The sequence below is a fragment of the Anabrus simplex genome, chromosome X (genome assembly GCF_040414725.1).
Source record: "Anabrus simplex isolate iqAnaSimp1 chromosome X, ASM4041472v1, whole genome shotgun sequence".
Classification (NCBI taxonomy): domain Eukaryota; kingdom Metazoa; phylum Arthropoda; class Insecta; order Orthoptera; family Tettigoniidae; genus Anabrus; species Anabrus simplex.
This window is the reverse complement of record NC_090279.1, coordinates 151,342,069-151,361,564: the sequence shown is the minus strand read 5'-3', so window position 1 is coordinate 151,361,564 and position 19,496 is coordinate 151,342,069. Positions and strand designations below refer to the sequence as shown.

At 37.6% G+C, this 19,496-nt stretch overlaps 1 protein-coding gene across 2 annotated transcripts in view; it reads right to left on the bottom strand.

The window, feature by feature from the left end:
- Window positions 1-11,279: 11,279 nt before the first annotated feature.
- The window catches only part of LOC136886350 (endoglucanase E-4), a 386,731-nt gene continuing 378,514 nt past the window's right edge, over window positions 11,280-19,496 (bottom strand). Inside the window, exons 9-10 of one of the 2 annotated variants that reach the window (XR_011019100.1) lie at window positions 13,665-17,449; window positions 11,280-13,632 (exon numbers count right to left, since the gene is read on the bottom strand). Coding sequence is in view for 1 of the 2 variants with exons in the window: in XM_067159089.2 (XP_067015190.1) it covers window positions 17,200-17,449 (250 nt within the window). In the remaining variant the exon portion in view is untranslated. Of the gene's footprint in view, window positions 17,450-19,496 lie in introns of both variants that reach the window. The other variant, XM_067159089.2, reaches the window with a different exon arrangement.

The window sequence follows — 19,496 nt, the reverse complement described above, 5'->3', positions numbered from 1 at the left end:
TTCAAATGAACTAGTTAGTTCATGAACGGCCCAACTCTACTCCACTTACATGTAAAATAGTTATGGTTGAAATTCTAAAGGAAACAAAGGCAAGATATGGAGGGCATACGAAATATTGTTGATTGCAGATGACATAGTGATCTGGGGAGTCAGTAATACAGAAGTGCAAATCCTACTAGAGGCTTTAAATGATGATATTGAGAATTATGGTATGAAAATCAGTGTGGAGAAGAGCAAAACAGTGGTGATGACAAGAGAAGAAAGAGAAGGAAAAAAGGAATCATTAGTATCAGGGGACAAAACCTTTAGGTTGTTGAATACTGCAAATATTTGTGAAGTGAATAGATGCAAGATACAAGGTTGGATAAGGAGATCAGCAGAAGGGTAAAGTGGGAAATACGTTCTATCAGAATGTAAGGAACCTGGAACCCTGTATTAACGTATGCATCAGAGACTTCAATTTTGACAGCAAGAAATGAGAGTAAAATTCAGGCCAATGATGATGATGATGATGCTTGTTGTTTAAAGGGGCCTAACATCTAGGTCATCAGCCCCTAATGGTACAAAATGAGACAAAATGTAATGACAGTTTAAAAGTCCAAAATCATCCACTGACCAGAATTCAAAATATGACGACGAAGAATGAAGGCATGGATATAAATTTAAAACAATCAGTGGATCCGACCCGCAACGCCCCACAATCCCAGAAACTAGTGTTAAACAACAGTATTACTGAACAAGAGACTGCTTCTGAAGCACAAACCTGAATCAATGTTGCTTGTAGTCTAAAGGGGTCGAAAATCCAGGTCATCGGCTCCTCATAATGGTACTTATCTAGGAAAGTAGAACTATGTTATTTGTCATGTTGCGGTATTAATCAAAGGTAGCGTAGACTCGCCGTATTCCACACATTATGGTACTACCCCACATGCTCACATGTAACACAGCCCTATGGGGTCTCTCACATTGTGGCCCCATTTACAGGCAACACAAACCTATGGTGTTCCTCACATAGGTGTACTAATCACAGGGACTGTCTGACCGCACGGTGTAGGGAGCAACGCGTCTGCCTGTCACCCGGCGGCCCCGGGTTTGATTCCCGGCCAGATCAGGGAGTTTTTAATTGTAAATGATTAATATCCCTGGCCTGGGGACTGGGTGTTTGTGCTGTCCTTAATGTTCGTTTCCTTACATTCAACACTTTACACTTCCACCATTTCTAAATACATGCAGGTTAACAACATATAGTGAAGTGAAGTGAAGGGGCAAAAGATCTTCTTAGGTTGAAGCCCCGAATAAATAGCATTTTTTTTTAAATCACAGGGACTTGTACTATCCCGTGGTGTTCCTCACATAGTGGGTACTAATCATAGACAAGGCAGACCCATGGTGTTGCTCATATAGTGGTACTAATCACAGGTACTGTAAACCTCACCCTGATTCACACACTCTTGTGACTAACCACAAACCGATTGTGTACCAAACATAGTGGTACTATGCGCAAGTAGAGGTGACCCATGGTGTTCCCCGCATGGTGGTACTGATTACAAGTAGTCTTATGATTCGAATTCGATCATCTCTTGGTTGCCCTTTTAGTCACCTCTTACGACAGGCAGGCGAAACCATGGGTGTATTCTTTGCCTATGTCCCCCACCCACAGGGGATGTGTGTTTGGTCCGCGAGAGCTATTTTATTTTGCTTAAGTTTGCTGGAAAGCCGGTTAGGAACCCCTATCCTCCACCTGGGACGCGCCACGTGAGAGTATCACCTCTCCCCCTGCTACGCCAGTGTAGTAGGTTCGAGGTCAGGCCAATGAGATGAAGTTCCTAAGGAGTATGGTAGGAAAGACAAGGAGAGACAGAGTAAGAAATGTTGAGATCAGAAAAGAGATAGGGGTAGAAAAACAGACTGGCAGGATGTAGAGGAATAAATTGAGATAGTTTGGACATGTTAAAAGGATGGAGGAGGGAGGGATACCAAAACAAGTGTTGGAGGCTAAGATAGAAGGAAAGAGGGCAACAGGAAGGCCCAGAGCAAGATGTATAGATTCTGTCAAGAACAGTATGAGAAAAAAAAAAACTGACTGGAATACAATTACTGAAGAGGAGTGGTGGAAGGAGAAGCAACGGTGGAGAAGTACCACCAACACCGTGACCTGGCAGAAGCTAGACAAGGGGAAATGAAAATGATGATGATGATGATGATGATGATGATGATGCTTATTGTTTAAAGGGGCCTAATATCTAAGGTCATTGGCCGCCTATCAATTAACATCACAGCAGTATGCAAAGGTATCAGTAGTAAGTATGTGGAGGAATATATCAAAGGGGAGAAAAATGGATTGAATAATGTAAACACACACAAGTTTTGCTGAGTGTTATTTGTATTTTGACCCCCTGTGGGTGGGGGACGAAGAATACATCCACGGTATCCCCTGCCTGTCGTAAGAGGTGACTAAAAGGGGCAACCGCTGGGCTGAGTGGCTCAACGGTTAAGGCGCTGTCCTTCTAACCCCAACTTGGCAGGTTCGATCCTGGCTCAGTCCGGTGGTATTTGAAGGTGCTCAAATATTACAGCCCCGTGTCGGTAGATTTACTGGCACGTAAAAGAACTCCCGCGGGACTAAATTCCGGCACCTCGGCGTCTCCGAAGACCGTAAAAGTAGTTAGTGGGACGTAAAGCAAATAGCATTATTATTATTATTATTAAAAGGGGCGACCAAGGGATGATTGTCTTGGAACCATGAAACTACTTGTGATTAGTACCACCATGCAGAGAACATCATGGGTCGCTTTTACTTGCACGTAGTACCACTATATTAGGTACCAAATAGGTTTGTGATTAGTAGCACACAGGAGCACCGTGCGCTCGGGTTTTGCAGTACCTGTGATTAGTACCACCATATGAGCAGGACCATGGGATGATAGCTACCATGGTTCGGCCTTGCCTGTGATTAGTACCCACTATATGAGGAACACCACGGGATAGTCGAAGGTCCCTGTGGTTAGTATTCTTATGTGATGAACACCATAGGTTTGCGTTGCCTGTAAATAGTGCTGCAAAGTGAGAAAAACATAGGTCTGCATTATATGTCGAATTTCATAACCTCTGAGTAGTACAATAATGTGTGGAATGCCGCAAGTCTCTGCTACTTTTGATTAGTACCGCAACAGGACAAATATCATGGTTCTACTTTCCTAGCGATCAGTGCTGTTATGAGGGGCCGATAACTTGGATTTTGGACCCCCTTTAGACTACAAGCATCATCGTTTCAGTGTTATGCTATAGCAGCAGTCCCTTGGTCAATAATCATATTCTTTTACGTCAGTTTGTGTGATTGTAAAGCATCGCGGGTCGCATCCACTGATTGTTTTAAATTCATGTCCATCCATTCATTCTTCGTTCTCATCCTTTGAATTCTGGTCAGTGGAGAATTTTAGACTTTTAATTTGTCATTCCATTTCGTCTCATTTCATACCATTAGGGGCCGAAAACCTCGATGTTAGGCCCCTTTAAACAACAATCATCATCAGCATCATTTGTATTTTGTTCATCATTATTACTTGCTACAGAATTTCATGCAACAATGTCAGAATTCACATTCTGTAAAGATCAAGTGTCATGTTACAATAGCATGTGAACGGAACAAAATTCATAAGTCTGTACTTAACATGTTGTTGTCTCACCGACTTGTAAATATGGTAATTCTGACAATAGTAGGACATAAGTCTGTACTTAACATGTTATAGTCTCACCGACTTGTAAATATGGTAATTCTGACAATAGTAGGAAGTAACAAAACTTCTTACGCATTTGTGTCCTCTTGTGAAATGCACAATTAAGTCAACACTTTGAATTTATTTAAAACTGTGCCCAGTGAAATTTTCAAAACTTTGCCAAGTGAATGATTTATTTTCAAACTCTGCCAAGAGAAATGTTTCTTTGGAAAATCTTTAAAAATGGTTTCAAGTGAATTTTGATTTTGAGTGCGCGTATGATCCCATTAACATTCGAACCACAGAATAATGTCTTTATATTCATTAGTGCAGTGATAGTAAAGAAATGTTCATGATAGATTCTATTGACTTTCTACATGGTATAACCACATCTCTTTTCTCCTTTCATGGGAACCATTCAAACCATTTATCTTAAGAACAATGATGCATTCAGATTGGCAGAGAACATTTTTCTTTTCAAGAAAATTAGATGACTTTATTACTTCCGGGCACGTGATTTAAATAGACACTTTACCATATTTTTATATAATGCAAGATTGTATTTATATTTTTTAATAATTTACCTGTCTTTTATGCAACATTCCATTTTAGCATACTTTTGAAAATTTTGTATGCTCTATAGTGTTGTATTGTACGAGGGACATACTACATTGTTTTACACTTTACTTTTTGTACGTCCACATATGGTTCACATTTCACTTTTGAAGGTGGTGACGTGTAACTAGTGTCTTGTTCCACTGTTTGGAAGCAGCACACGCACAGGGGCCAACAAATGCACTCGTCAAATCCATTCCATAACAACACTGTCAGTGTAGGAGCAGATAACACGGAAAGCAACCGTCAGGGACAGCGCTATACGACTTGGTTCCTATGGAGAGAAGGCATGACCACTGTAGAAATTCATTGGTGCTTGGTGGCAGTCTGTGTAGAACATGCGCCGTCATGGAAAACAGTTTACAACTGGGTGAAAGGTTGGAAAATAGGGCGCACATTGGTAGACAAGGGAACAAGGTCTGGAAGGAATGTGACAGTGTCAACACCAGCCAACATTGCCCGTGTCGAACAGGCCATCCAAGGAAACAAATGCATCACATTTACGGAAATGGAGACAGCCACAGGAATTAGCCAAAACACCCTGCAGCGGATCGTACACGGCCATTTACAGTTGGGGAAGGTGTTGTCCAGGTGGGTGCCTAGACTCTTGTCTGCAAACGAAAAGCAGAGGCATGTAGATGTGTGCAGAGAAGGCCACTGCTGCCATTGATCAGATGGGATACATGGTGCTGCCACACCCACCACACTATCCCAACTTGGCACCAAGTGTTTATCACCTGTTTGGGAACATGAAGAAACCTCTGTCAGGGCACGGGTATGCAGCACTCTAAAAGAATGGTTTCAGGAAGGTCTGGAGATACAGACACATCGACGGTAAAAGTGCATACAGTTACAAGGAGATTATGTTGAGAACATGGACGTAACAACTGATGTGTAATGTAATTAATTTTGGTAGAAAAAAGTAAAGTGTAAAACAATATAGTATACCCTTCATATATAAGAGGGGTTTCCAATTTGTAAGGGCTTGAGGGCCATATTGGAAACCTTAGTCATGTTCGCAGGCTGCACTTGAATAATAGGCCAATTTTCCTAAAATTCTGCATATAGTAAGCCTACAGAAGTACCATTATGAAAAAATAACATGCATAATTCAATTGAAATAAAGGTTTGATAATTTTAATTACTTAGGTAAAGCATTATTTTACAATTGCATAAAAGAGTAAAATTTAAACCCGGGCTGAGTGGCTCAGATGGTTGAGGCGCTGGCCTTGTGAAGTTGGTAGGTTCAATGTTAGATCATTCTGAACGTGCTCAAATATGTCAACCTCGTGTCGATTGATTTATACACAAAACTCCTGCGCGACAAAATTCAAGCACCTCGTCATCTCTGAAAAACATTAAAATAGTTAGTGGGACATAAAAACTAACCATTATTGTTTGAAATTTGTATTTTAATTTTTTTTTAATGTAAAAATAATCAATTCAGATCAAGTGAATCTTTAAAAAGAGGAAATCATATTAAAGAATGAACTAGTTCGGGCTTGGGTCTATAACGAATATAAAAATTAATACATTTTGAACGACCTATAAAATATTATTTTGTAACTTTCCTTCACATTATTTATTAAAATACGCTCGCGGGCCGCATTATATGGCTTCGCGGGCCGCCATCTCGAATCCCCGATATATAACATTAAATAATTACTGTAGATTAAAATTATACCTATTTTATATTATTTGAGTTCCGTCCCACTTCTTTTCCTTGGCCATATTTTGAACCAGTTACTCCCATACTTACTATTGGCTGGCAAGTTTTTTCGTGAATAGAAAAACCCTTGTGTATGCATTTATATCCAGTGGAACGCTTACCACTGAACAGGTGGCTGCATGGTTTGGGTCACGTAGCTATTAGGACATAGGAGGTTCGAACTCCACTGTTGGCAACTCTGAAGATGGTATTCTGTGGTTTCCCATTTTCACATCAGGCAAACGCTGGGGCTGTTTACCTTAATCAAGGCCACAGCTACTTCCTTCCCAGTCTTAGTCCTTTCCTATTCCACCATTGGCATAAGACCTACCAGTGTCTGTGCAACACAAAGCAACTTACAAGTAATCACGTTCGTCGTCATCATCTTCATTTCCCGTTTCCAGCTTCCCGGGTCGGGTTGTGAATCAAGGACCTCTACTGCTGCCTGTCTCTCCACCACTCTTCTCCTTTTTTTAAGTACATCTTCTGGTTTTCCTTCCCTCTTCTCTATGCATTCCCACACTGAATCTGTCCAGCTCTTTCAGGGTCTTCTTTGTGGTCTCTTCACTGTTAACTTCTCTGAAAAAGCCTTTTTTGGCACTCTCACTTCTCCCATTCTCATCATATGCCCATTCCACTTTAGCTTTGTTATTTCCATCCTGTCTTGAAGTTTCAAGATTCCTTTCCTTTTCCTTCTCTTCATTTCTAATTCTATCCTTTCTGGTCTTGCCCTCAATACCTCTTAGTAATTTCATCTCTGCTGCCTGTATTCTACTCTCCTCTCATGTTGTTGTAGTCCAAGATTCAGCTGCATAGGTTAGTATGGGTTCATAATAGGTTGAATATAATACTTTCTTACATTTCTTCGGGACATCTTGGTTCCACAAAATACCCCTTACACTTTAGTAGAAGCTGTTTGCTTGCTGTATTCTTTTCCCAGTTTCCTCAGTTATCTTTCCATCTTTTGTGATCACACGTCCCAAATATTTGAAATTTTTAACCACTTCCAGAATTTTACCATCATGTTCGTATTGGTCCGTATTGACTATATAACTTGAAAAAAAAAAAAAAAAGTATATATATATAGTTTAACCACCCAATGAACACACAATATTTATAATCTAAAGAGTATGGTATGAAAATTAGCCTTTCCAAGACTAAACTGATATCAGTAGGTAAGAAATCCAAGAGAACTGAATGTCAGATTGGTGATACAAAGCTGGAATAGGTAGATAATTTCAAGTATTTAGGATGTGTGTTGTCCCACACAGTTAAAAAACCTAGAGGAACATGTTTTTGAACGTATGCCATGCTCCACAAAACAACACCTCGCACCCAGGTATATAACCAACTAAACCTTTATTCTTTACCATTGAGGTACACAAAAGAACATCAATGGATTCGCGTTCATTTTCAGAACACAAACTGAAATGTCCAAACAGGGGCGAAAACAAAGTGATAACAGTCCTCCAGGGTGGATTTTTATCACAGTTGGAGAGCTTCAGTATGGTGTATGTCCTCCACGAGCATTTATCACAGCTTGGCACCTATGTGGCATGCTCCATATAAGTCGACGGAGGTCACATTCAGTATCAGGTCCCATTCTTCAATGAGAGCCTGTTTGAGGTCTTGGAGTGTCTATGGTGGAACAGGACGCCCACGAACACTTCTGTCAAGCCTATCCCACACATACTCGATGGGATTAAGATCATAACTCACTGCTGGCCATTCCATCTCTTGAATGTCCAGTTCTTGCAAGACAGCTCTGGTAATGAGCACTACATGAGCCCTGGCATTGTCATGCATGAGTACGAATTCAGGGCCAACACCGTATGCAGCAGCCAACACATGTTGTAGCAGGATCTGCTCGATGTACCCACAGCAGTACAATTACCATGGACAACGACAAGATCCGTACACCATCACAAAACCCTGTCCGAATCGGTCGCCTTCCTGGACAACATTTGGTATTAACTGCTCACCACGGCGCCTTCATACACGTTGACATCCATCACGTTGTGTCAGGGGAAATTGGACTTGTCTGTGAACAACACAGGTCTCCATCGGCGAAGTTCCCTGTGACGTAGGTACGGGCAAACAGAAGACGAGCTGTGCGATGTTGCTGCGTTAAACGGGCACTCGAACAGGACACCTGGGTATTAAAGGCACTTCTCTTTACCTGTCCCTTACTGTCTGGTCAGACACCATAACTCCAGTAACCCTCCTGAGGTCTTGTTGCAGTTCTCTGGCAGTTGCTGAACGACGCCGCAATGCACAGATAGTCAGATATCGATCATCCTGTGGGGTTATCATGCATCCACGACCTTGTCCAACCCCCTTTGTGAACTGGCCTGTCTCACTGTAGCGATTCCACCAGCATTGAATAACTGACAGAGAGACATTGAGGTCCACAGCAACACTACGAAAAGTTCAACCTTCCTGGATCAAAGCGTTAGCCCTTGCAACTTGAACCTCGTTAAGATGTCTCGCAGGATGTACTGGTTTACGTACAACATGCTCAAATGACTGCAGTAGTCTGTGTACCTCACGACGACACATGGACGCACCACTATTCACTTTGTTTTGGGGGGTCACCTGCCAGTTTAATGCATGGCTAATGCCTACAGATGGAGTATAACTTTGATTTGACATACCCTGAGTAGCTAAGGTCTCAAAGTATGCTGTACAATCATTGGAACCCCATCTACCAAATTAATGTTCACACAGCAGACGTTACAAAATATGTTCCCCTAAATTTTTTGAACTGTGTAGTAAGTGAGATTGAATGAAGGTGCAGTAAAGCTAATGCAGTGAACTTGCAGTTGCGATCAACAGTATTCTGTAAGAAGGAAGTCAGCACCCGGACTAAACTATCTTTACATCGGTCTGTTTTCAGACTAACATTGCTTTATGGGAGCAAAAGATGGGTGGACTCGGGATATCTTATCCATAAGTTAGAAGTAACAGACATGAAAGTAGCGAGAATAGTTGCTGGTACAAACAGGTGGAACAATGGCGGGAGGGTACTCAAAATGAGCAGATAAAGGCAAAGTTAGGAATGAACTTGATGGATGAAGCTGTACGCATAAACCAGCTTCAATGGTGGGGTCATGTGAGGCGAATGAAGGAGGATAGGTAACCTAGGAGAATTATGGACTCTGTTATGGTGGGTAAGAGAACTAGAGGGAGACCAAAACAACTATGGTTAGACTCAGCTTCTAACAATTTGAGGATACCTTACAGGGAACTGGTCCCACTTTTTTCCTTGGCCATATTTTGAACCAGTTACTCCCACACTTACTATGGGTCGGCAAGCACCGAGAAGACTCGCTACTTCAATTTCAGTCTTCAGACTCTTCAGATGAAAAATCACTTGTATCTACATCTGTGGAGTCCAAAATAGAAGCAATCTATCGCTCACTGACTCTCTTCTTACCAATCACATCGCAAAATAGGTATATAAATCATAAAAAGCCATTCTCAAAACTCACGATGCATGCTCGACTGACCACGATAGCCTCTCACGAAGCTTGTAAAACACTAGCCTAGTGAAACTCACAGCCTGACTGATAAATGGGGTTTAAAGTCAGATTATGAGTTTCACTAATAGGAAAAGTCCTGTCAGTTTTAATTACTGCATTGTTGGGATGAATGTTCTTTATGGGGATCATTGTACGTACCTAGGTGTTAATACAAGGAAAGATCTTCATTGGGGTAATCACATAAATGGAATTGTAAATGAGGGGTATGGATCTCTGCACATAATTATGAGGGCATGTACGGGTTGTAGTAAGGAGGTAAAGGAGAGGGCATGTAATTGTCTAGTAAGAACCCAACTGGAGTACGGTTCCAGTGCATGGGACCCTCACCAGGATTATTTGATTCAAGAACTGGAAAAAATTCAATAAAAAGCAGCTTGATTTGTTTTGGATGATTTCCAACAAAAGAGTAGCGTTACAAAAATGTTGCAAAGTTTGGGCTGGGAGAACTTAGGAGAAAGGAGACGAGCTGCTCAACTACATGGTATATTCACAACTAAGTATTTTCCACCTTGTCGATACATTATTTGCTTAAGGCAACTTATTGGTTAAAAGTGGTACTTGTTTCGTATATCATCATTATTTTCTCACGAGTATTTTGTTTTTAAAGTTGTCGTTTAATCTTATGCTATTTTTAAGGACACTTTCTCTCAAAGCATTGATACTTTGTCAATACATGAATATTTCATCTAAACAGTGTTATGTGGCTAAAGATGTTAATAATATACAAAACATGTACCACTTTTAACCATTAAGTTGCCTTAAGCAGCTAATGTATCGACAAGGTGGAAAATAAAAAATACTTTGTTGTGAATCTGTTAAAGTGCAATATGGGCCATGAAGCTGATTTTATGTAAGTGGTATATACCAAGGCGTCAGTGGAGAGATGGGATGGAATTACATTAGTACAGTAGTCGAATAAGTTTAAGTGGTGTTTTAAAAGTAGGGAAAATCACAATATGAAGATAAAGTTGGAATTCAAGAGGACAATTTTAGGCAAATATTCGTTTATAGGAAGAGCAGTTATGGACTGGAATAATTTATCAAGGGAGATGTTCAATAAATTTCCAAATTCTTTGCAATCATTTAAGGAAAACCTAGGAAAATAAATAGGGAATCTGCCACCTGGGTGACTGACTTAAATGCAGATCAATGTTGATTGATTGATTGATTGATTGATTGATTGATTGATTGATTGATTGATTGATTACAACTCTATTTTAGGATTCCCCTTTCGGCCAGACCTAAAAGTGTAGCTTACTGCCATCTGTTGAGTTTGTGGATTACTACTTGTGCCGATAACGCTGGATCTCTGACCATTTAACATATTAAATTCCACCCTCTGAGTGTTAAAATAGCTTCATACATTTATATGCTAATATGCTTTTAATCTTATCTAAGTGTTGTGTGCTGATGACGGCTTCAAGAGTCAAAACATGTTCACCTTTATTCCATAAATAATGTTTTTGGATTATAATATTGTGTATTGATTAGATTGTTAAACTTTTTTTTTTTTTTTTTTTCAAAATAAAGCATCTTGTAAAAAAAAAAAGTATAATTTTTGCAATAAGCCAAACCATGTCATCGTATGTTTGGAATACAGGTGGCAAAGCTGCCATTTTTGTGATTACCTAGATTCTGATGTGCTGAGTATTGAATAGAAAGTGAAGGAGCAAGGAGAAGTAGTATCACAGACACTGATTGGGTTTCATATCGATGACAGTCCTTTATTGATAACAAGACTCGCTTTACAACAGACGTCATGGACATATTTTCTTAAATTCAAATGATCTCACTCATGTGAGATGAAGAGATAAAAAGATATCACAAATATTTACAAAGCTGTTTGAATAAAGATACACATCTCTTCTTAGAAACAAATGGAAGTAAATAACATATCTATACAATTAAATATATCTTAACAAACTATATACAAAAATGTATTAATATTAAAAGTAACAAAAATGCTTATTTAAAAAAGTCTCTCATCCTAATTATCCACATGGCACTGTCAACACTGAAAATAACTACTATAAAAATAACAATAAAACACATTAAGTAACAACAAGGACATTTGTCATGTCATAAAGTGAAAGACTTAATTCATTTTTAGAGTTCATAATTTCTGTATACTTTGAGTTTAATTTTTGTCATCTAAATACTGTAACAGACAAGCTAAACCTCAGTTCAAGATCTGGTGAAAGTCCTGAAATTTTTTAGCTCAGCCTGACTTTGGAAACATACATTTCAATTTCAGTAATAAAATCCAATGAGAACTGTGGTAGTAAAACAAGCTTAATAGAATACTTGTTAATTCAAACTAAAATAATTTAATATGATAAAAGTGGTAAAAGCATATAGATTTCAAGGTAAAAAAATTAAATCTAAATTTGGCATCAAAATTGCAGTTTTACATAGAAGTGCATAAACTAAACTGATGATATTTTGTGTTTTTAAGTACTAATTTGAAAAAGAAAGTATTTCTGTCCTTGATTTCCATATATAAAATTGTAAAAATCTATACATATTACCACATTTTTGTTTGAAGTTATATACCGATAACGATTTTATTTTAATAGCGACAGTTCTCTTACGGTACCATTAAATCTTTCGGTCACATTATTTTTAAGATATTTTACTGAAGGGATGAATTAAGCAAGATTTCAGAATAAATTGTACTGAGCGAGCAGAACACGAGTTGCCCAGAGTCCAGCTGCAACACTGACCAAGGTCATGGCCAATGACAAGCCAAGAATCCTGAGCTTCAGGGCAACTGTTAGTATGTTATCATCCTGAGCCGCTGAAACAGTATGTGTAACGGTAGTGTGTTACAAAAGTTGTAGTTATTCTGTCCTACAACGAACGAGTGTTTATTAATGATCCAAATGTGTGTACAATCAGCTCATGTTATCAGGAGATTATTTCAAGAACAATTCCCTGATAAAATATTTCAAGTTGTGATTCATAAATTAGTTAACAAATTTTGGGAAACAGAGTTTTCAAGATAAGAAGCTAAGATGAAGATGCTCCATGCTTATAATTATTTCTTACAAAATAAGGAATTAGCATTCAATCTACACAAACTAATAATTCAGTCATGGTATTATAACCTACAAATTTAGTATTCTGAATCTATCTTTCTGACAGAAAAGTACCTACCTACATACCGTACGTCTAGTGTTTTACAAAGTGGATATCTATTACAGTTAGAGAGAAATTTCAAGAAATTACTATTTTCTATTTTAAACAAAATTCGTATATGAAGCATCCTGAATATGTAGGTTATGTAATACCAGAACAGTCCCTAAACAAAATTTATAAATACAAATTACAATGTTTTAAACACTTAAAACATATATTACAGATATTAATAATTCAAAACAAATTCTCATACATTGTCAAGAATTTCCTACTTCAGTATCAAAATATGTTACATTTATATAAATAGTTTTCTTAGAAAAAATTTACCCTGTGTAATATATTCTTTTTGAACTTCAAATTTCAAATCTTATTAATCAAGTATATTAGCAATATACACAGAGAGAGAAGAGATAACTGAAATATATAAACACTGAAGAAAACAATTTAAGTTCTGAAATAATGAACTTAACAGAAGAAACATGATTTAAAAATTATATACAATTTACTATCATATATATATATAACATGTTTGAACAAAGAATAATTCATAATATTCCTTACACAACAACAATAATTATTCAGGTAAATAACCTTAAATTTGATCTTTGTATTTAAATATGGAAGCATAAATTGAAGAAAAAACAACCATCTACTGTACTTATATTGATATAATACAGGAATGTTAAAAATTTGTATATGCATATAATTTCCCTAATTTTATCAGCAATGAAGATACATGAATTCTATGGCAAGTGTGTGCAAAAATACATTTAATTAAATAAATAGCATCATATGACTGTTTTAAAGAGAAAATTTGAAGAATACAAGTTCTTAAATCAAATATGTCTAGGGTATACATTTGTAATGAGAAGTAAATTTTAATTAACTGATTTCAAAACTTTTTTCACAGAAACTGTAGAGATTATCGCCATCAGCAGTTTCAACCATGTATCTGTTCCTGACGCATAAAAAGGCACGAGAATTCTTTAGAGCTATGATTTGTTGATTAAATTGATCTACATATTGTTACAGATTATAAAATATCACAGATTAACAATTTTCCTTGCAAATTAGATCAACATTTTCATTTCCCTATAATAAAACATGCAATTTCTCAGAAATACCTTCCAATTTTTTTTCCCCAACAATATTCAGCACACTAACAATCCGCTCCCAATCTTGTGACAGATGTATAAACAGACATTTCATTGGAATAGAACTCACTATATTAATAATGAAGTTTAATTCGAGTTCCAGTGACAATCTGTGTAGGTGCACAGGAAGCCAAACCAGAAGACCTCAGGGGTGATTTTACAAGATGGAGAAAGAAACTAACGTTATATCGGAATGATATATTTTTAGTCTTTGTCCAAATAGGACTTTAAAAGTTCAAGCTTTGAACTAGAACTTTCTTCCCTTTGAAACTGCTCAGAAAACGTGTTTAATCCAACTTTAATTGAATTTTGGTATGATCATCTGTCAAGGGTCATTAATAACATCGACATCGTGGTTTTTGATTTAGAGGTTCTCAGGTTCAATTCCCAGCTGGAGTGAGGATTTTAGCTGCATCTGGTAAATTCCACTGGCTCGAGGACTGGATGTTTTTAATACTATAAACCTTCTCTTACACATAACGCACCACAGAAACATGCAATAGTAGGATTAGCATTAGGAAGGACATCCAGGCAAGTCCATATGTGAAAAACAGATTGCATCCGCAATCCCACAAGAGTGTTAAAATACTGTACATGACACATCTCTTTGAATATATAATATCAAGACCAAAATAACAGATCCATGGAGCAGCAACGTCGACACCCTGTCGGTCCCACATTTGTTTCCCTCGGAACAGGTCGCATGAGTCTCATCGGAGATCATCTGCAGTCATTAGGTACGGACAGTTAGTGTTTTAAGCAGATAGAAGAAGAGCGGAAAGGAGAGATGAGAAACTAATCAAATCTCTTCTTACGGCAATTCAAAGATATGTCTGTCAAAGATTGAAAGAAAGTAAGAGCTTTCAAAATTACTTCCATGTTCATGATCAAAGACAATGATTTACTAACCGTTAGAAATATAAGATATGCAGCTCTAATACAACCTTGCTATATTCTACAAGAGAAATTGGTGAGAAATGCATGAAATGGGAGGTAAGTTGGCAAGAGCATGTATCAACATCACACAAACTTGTATTGAAGACTTCAAATGACACACTAATACTGTGAGTAAAGCCAAAGGAAAACAGATTATTATTACATGGGAGTATGTCACACATACACAGGAAGTTTCTACCAACAGCTTTGCCATGCGATGATACAAAACCAACCAAAAAATTGTTAGTGAGTGTGGCTAATTAATGAGAAATTCGAGCTTGTTGATTTTTACATACCTAAAAGCTCAATTTCTAGCGAGATAAAATTAAACACAAATGCATTTCCTATTGAATAGACAAAAGTCCCATTCTTCTCATCCATCTCATTTCCCTGTATTCTGCTCTCACAACAGTTAAACTTGGAAAGAGTTTGTTCTCACTTTTGTCACTGTTAGCTTCCCTCCTTTTAATCACAAACGTATTCATACTGAACTTAGATTAATAAAGGCCAAAAAATATATACAAAACATATAAAATTGAAGACCTCAAAACATGGCAGAACAAAGAAAAAACAGAGTTATAATTACAAGTCAAACAACTGCCTGCTGAAACTGTACGTGTGAAAGACCAAGTCTCCTTTATTGTTGCAAATTCTTACATTAGTATGACACATGGCCTTGCAACAAAAGTTAGTGTGGTGTGAACAATAAAATTTCCAGAACCAGTGACCTAAATAATTAATTACCTAAGAAAATGTTCCATCAACCAGATCATTTTTAAATGCTAACAATTATATTTTTTTTTAAATTTAAAATATCTTTTTATTTATCATTTCTTCAAATAAATGAACACAAGCCACCCAATACTCATCAAATAGTCCCTTTACACATAGATGCACACAAACAGGTAACAGTGAACAACAGAACAGAAAGAAGTTGAGTAATGTATGTATTATTCTCAATTAATATAATCTGATATCCAATAGATGAACAGAAAAAAAATAACTAATTTACAGTCTGAAGCTACGTACATGTATTCAGTTCTCATTTCCTCTTGCTACTGAACTAATGCACAACTCCCACATAGCATAATACTTGGCTATGACAATCATTAACACAGACAGCTGAATGGAAATCGTCAATAACTTTCATCATCAATGATAATCAGCATACTTATTATATTATGAACAATAATTGTGATTTGGAGAGATTTCAAATTAGAACTTGGATGAAAATGTGAGCCCCAGAGGAGTGCGACAGACCTTGGCAGCCGGCACAATTCCTATCCTCACCGCAATATGCGGGCTTCATTCATTCCATCCCTGACCTGGTCGGTGACTGGAAAACAGGTTGCAGGTTTTCATATGAAAATGTGGAAGGATAAAAAGGAAATATATGTGGGATGGAAAATTGAAGGTGATGTTAGTAGACAACATTGTAGTGTACAGAGCAAATGGAAAGGAAGTTTACTGGTAATTATGGAATTAAAATAAGCATGAAGTAAAGAAGTCTATCTTGACTAGAAAGAGAAGGTAGTAAAAACTGTGGGACAAGACTTTGAAATAATGGACATTTTCAAGAACAATGGAAATTAACTAATTATTTTAATTAATTAAATTTATTTACCTATTTAATTTGAAAGTACACAAGCATATATGTCCACTGAAGTACCTTCTTGACACAAAAAAGAAGGTATTAAAAAAGTTAAGATTTTTACTGAGTACAATTAACTCCATTAACCTAAGTAAAAATTGCAGAACAATATCTTGAAATTGTGGAAAACTTCAAATAGGATATATGGCTCAAAACGGAGGCCAATAAAATGATCGCGTAAATGCATTTTACCGGAGTGTGAGGAACTTGATTTGGCAGAAATGATGTAGAAGATGTATTACTGGCCTGTACTGACAAATGTGGTAGAAAGACCTGGATAGTGATGGAAAGACAGAAGAGTAAAAATCCAAGCCAGTGAGACGATATTTTTAAGAAGTATGATTTGAAAGATATGACATGGAAGAAATTTGAGTAGAAAAAATTTACTGACAGAATGGAGAGAAATGAAATGAGATGGTTTGGACATGTTAAGAGGATGAAAGACGGAAGAATACTGAAGCAGATGATGGAGGCTGGTTAAAGGAGAGTAGATTCTCAAACGTATACAAAACAAATTAATCAGAACTGATAATGTTCAGGCTTCTCAGTCTTGACCTGAGCACTATCAATTTGGATTAATTAATATTCTTAATTGATGTAATCAAATTATGGTCCACTACTAGAAACCTAATTTTTTAATTTTCAATACAAAATAAACGTTTGGACTTGGTAACCCATCAGCTGTCTATAGTAATATGTCATTAATATTTCTGAAGAATAGTTTTTTTTTTTTAAGCACCTAGTAATGTGCATTTCTTCTGTGACGATGGTCATGTTTCAGCTCAAAATGTCTGAGTCCAGCCACAGCCGACTGGAAACCGGCATTAAAGTCGAGGGTCACCTCATTGTAGACATATTCCTCCCTCTTGTCTTCGTAGAAGTCGTTCTCGTCAGGTCCGCTGACGAGAGCGCCGTACAGTACCTGCGGATTGGGGCCGCGATGTCGGAAGTCGTCCCAGCCGCATGGTTCCGGTCTGTCAGGGCATGAACTGAAATATACCATATTATTAGTATCATCTAAGATTAATAGCAAGTTGTACAGACTGCAAAGGGAAAATTTAAGAACATATCCAACAGAAGAGAAGGGGCTGATTGCAGAAACGGTATTTAAATTATGTTTACAGTTAAACAATGTCTAAGTATGGCTGCCACATTGCAAAGATGTTATTTATCACTTAGACACCGTCTAAACCTGATGTTCAACCAGCCATGTTTAAACACTGCTCACTGTTTAACCACAAATTTTAGGAGTGAATCACAATCAGAGGTTATGTACCATGAAACACATGACACAAGGGACAGTCCGATAACTGTCAATTTGACTACAATTCTTAACAACCGATATATTTTATTATATTTGTGATAATTTCCCTCGAATTATAGGTTACTTCAACTACATCCATATCAGAATAACTTGTCCCAATTGTCAGAGAGCTGTCACATACACCATCCGGGAGGGATTCATATATTACATTTACTGCCAAGTAAGCACACATAATAATGACACTAAAAAGTAGGTTGTGCGTGTGTTTTCTTGACAGCTAATTGTTGTGCTAATTCAGGTAAGTTTTTGGCAACTATGAGACAAGAAAAGGCAAGGACTGGGAAGGAAGAGCTGTGGCCATAATAACAGCCCCGGTATTTGACTGATGTAAAAATGGGGAAACTATGAAAAACAATCTTCAGGGCTAACGACGGTGCGCTTTGAACCTATGACCTCTAGAATGCAAGCTACTGTACATCTATATGGCCCGTACAGCTCATTCAGTTACATAGTACTATAGTTCCATCTTCCTTTCACAGAAGCTATTTAGATTACACTCACCATAACAACACTATAATCAAAGCCACACTTCCCCGTATGGTGGCGTGTTGCTTTAGTGTCGATAATATTACGAGAATTTATTTCCAGCGAAAGCGATATTCTTATCTGTGGGCAAGTTGTGTTCATGCTTAGCCATATTTGAGTAATGTGTAGGAAGACGACAGCTGACTAACGTTTGGTGCACACACCGCCGAATTTCATTGGTTGTGACAAGTAAAGAGTTGCATGGAAGATATCTATTTCCATTTTTGAACCAATATTGAAACTTTAAACGGTGTCTAGCTAAACAACGGCTGAACATTGTTTATGCAATGGAAGATTGTGATCTACTTAGACGTTCTTTAGGTAGACGTTGTCTAAGGCTTAAAACTAGTCATTGTTTCTGCATTTGGGCCAAGATGTTTCCACTTTCTCCCTACCAGTTTAACCCTTTGCCATTCTTAATGCTCCAGAGTGCTCAAGTGTAGTCACTAGCATCACTAGAGAAAAATTATGAAAAATCATTATACTAGTTTTGTTTCGCAGGTTTTTCTCCGGGTACTCCGGTTTTCCCTGTCATCTTTCATTCCAGCAACACTCTCCATTCTCATTTCATAGCATTTATCACTCATTAATAATCACCTTGGGAGTGGCGACCCCATTGTAATAATAGCCTATATATGATTCATTCATTACATCCCTGACCCGGTCAAAGACTGGATAACAGGTTGTAGGTTTTCATTTTCAATCTAAGCTAAACTGTTGTAACAATGAAATTTTAAATAGATTGCTGCATTTTCTCAGTGCTCACATCTGAAATACCTCTGTCTCCTGGGTAAAGCGGTGCTCAAACGTTCCCTCTCGCTGAGGGATTAACGGATAAATCTGAACTGCCAACTATAGATCACAACGATGTTCATACATAACTTCACAGTAATTGGTTTAATTTTTTAGTAACTACAGAACTATACTCTGTAGCCGACACTGAAGTCTTGGTTATAATGAAAATGAAAATCCACAGCCTGTTTCCAATCATTCGACCGGGTCAGAAATGGAATGAATGAAGCCCCTTCAAGTAGTGAGGATAGGAATTGAGCCGGCTGCCGAAGCCTGTCACACTCCTCTGAGGCAATGATTAATGAATGACAGATGAAATGATATTGGAGAGTGTTACTGGAATTAAATATGACAGGAAAAACTGGAGAATCCGGAGAAAAACCTGTCCCGCCTCT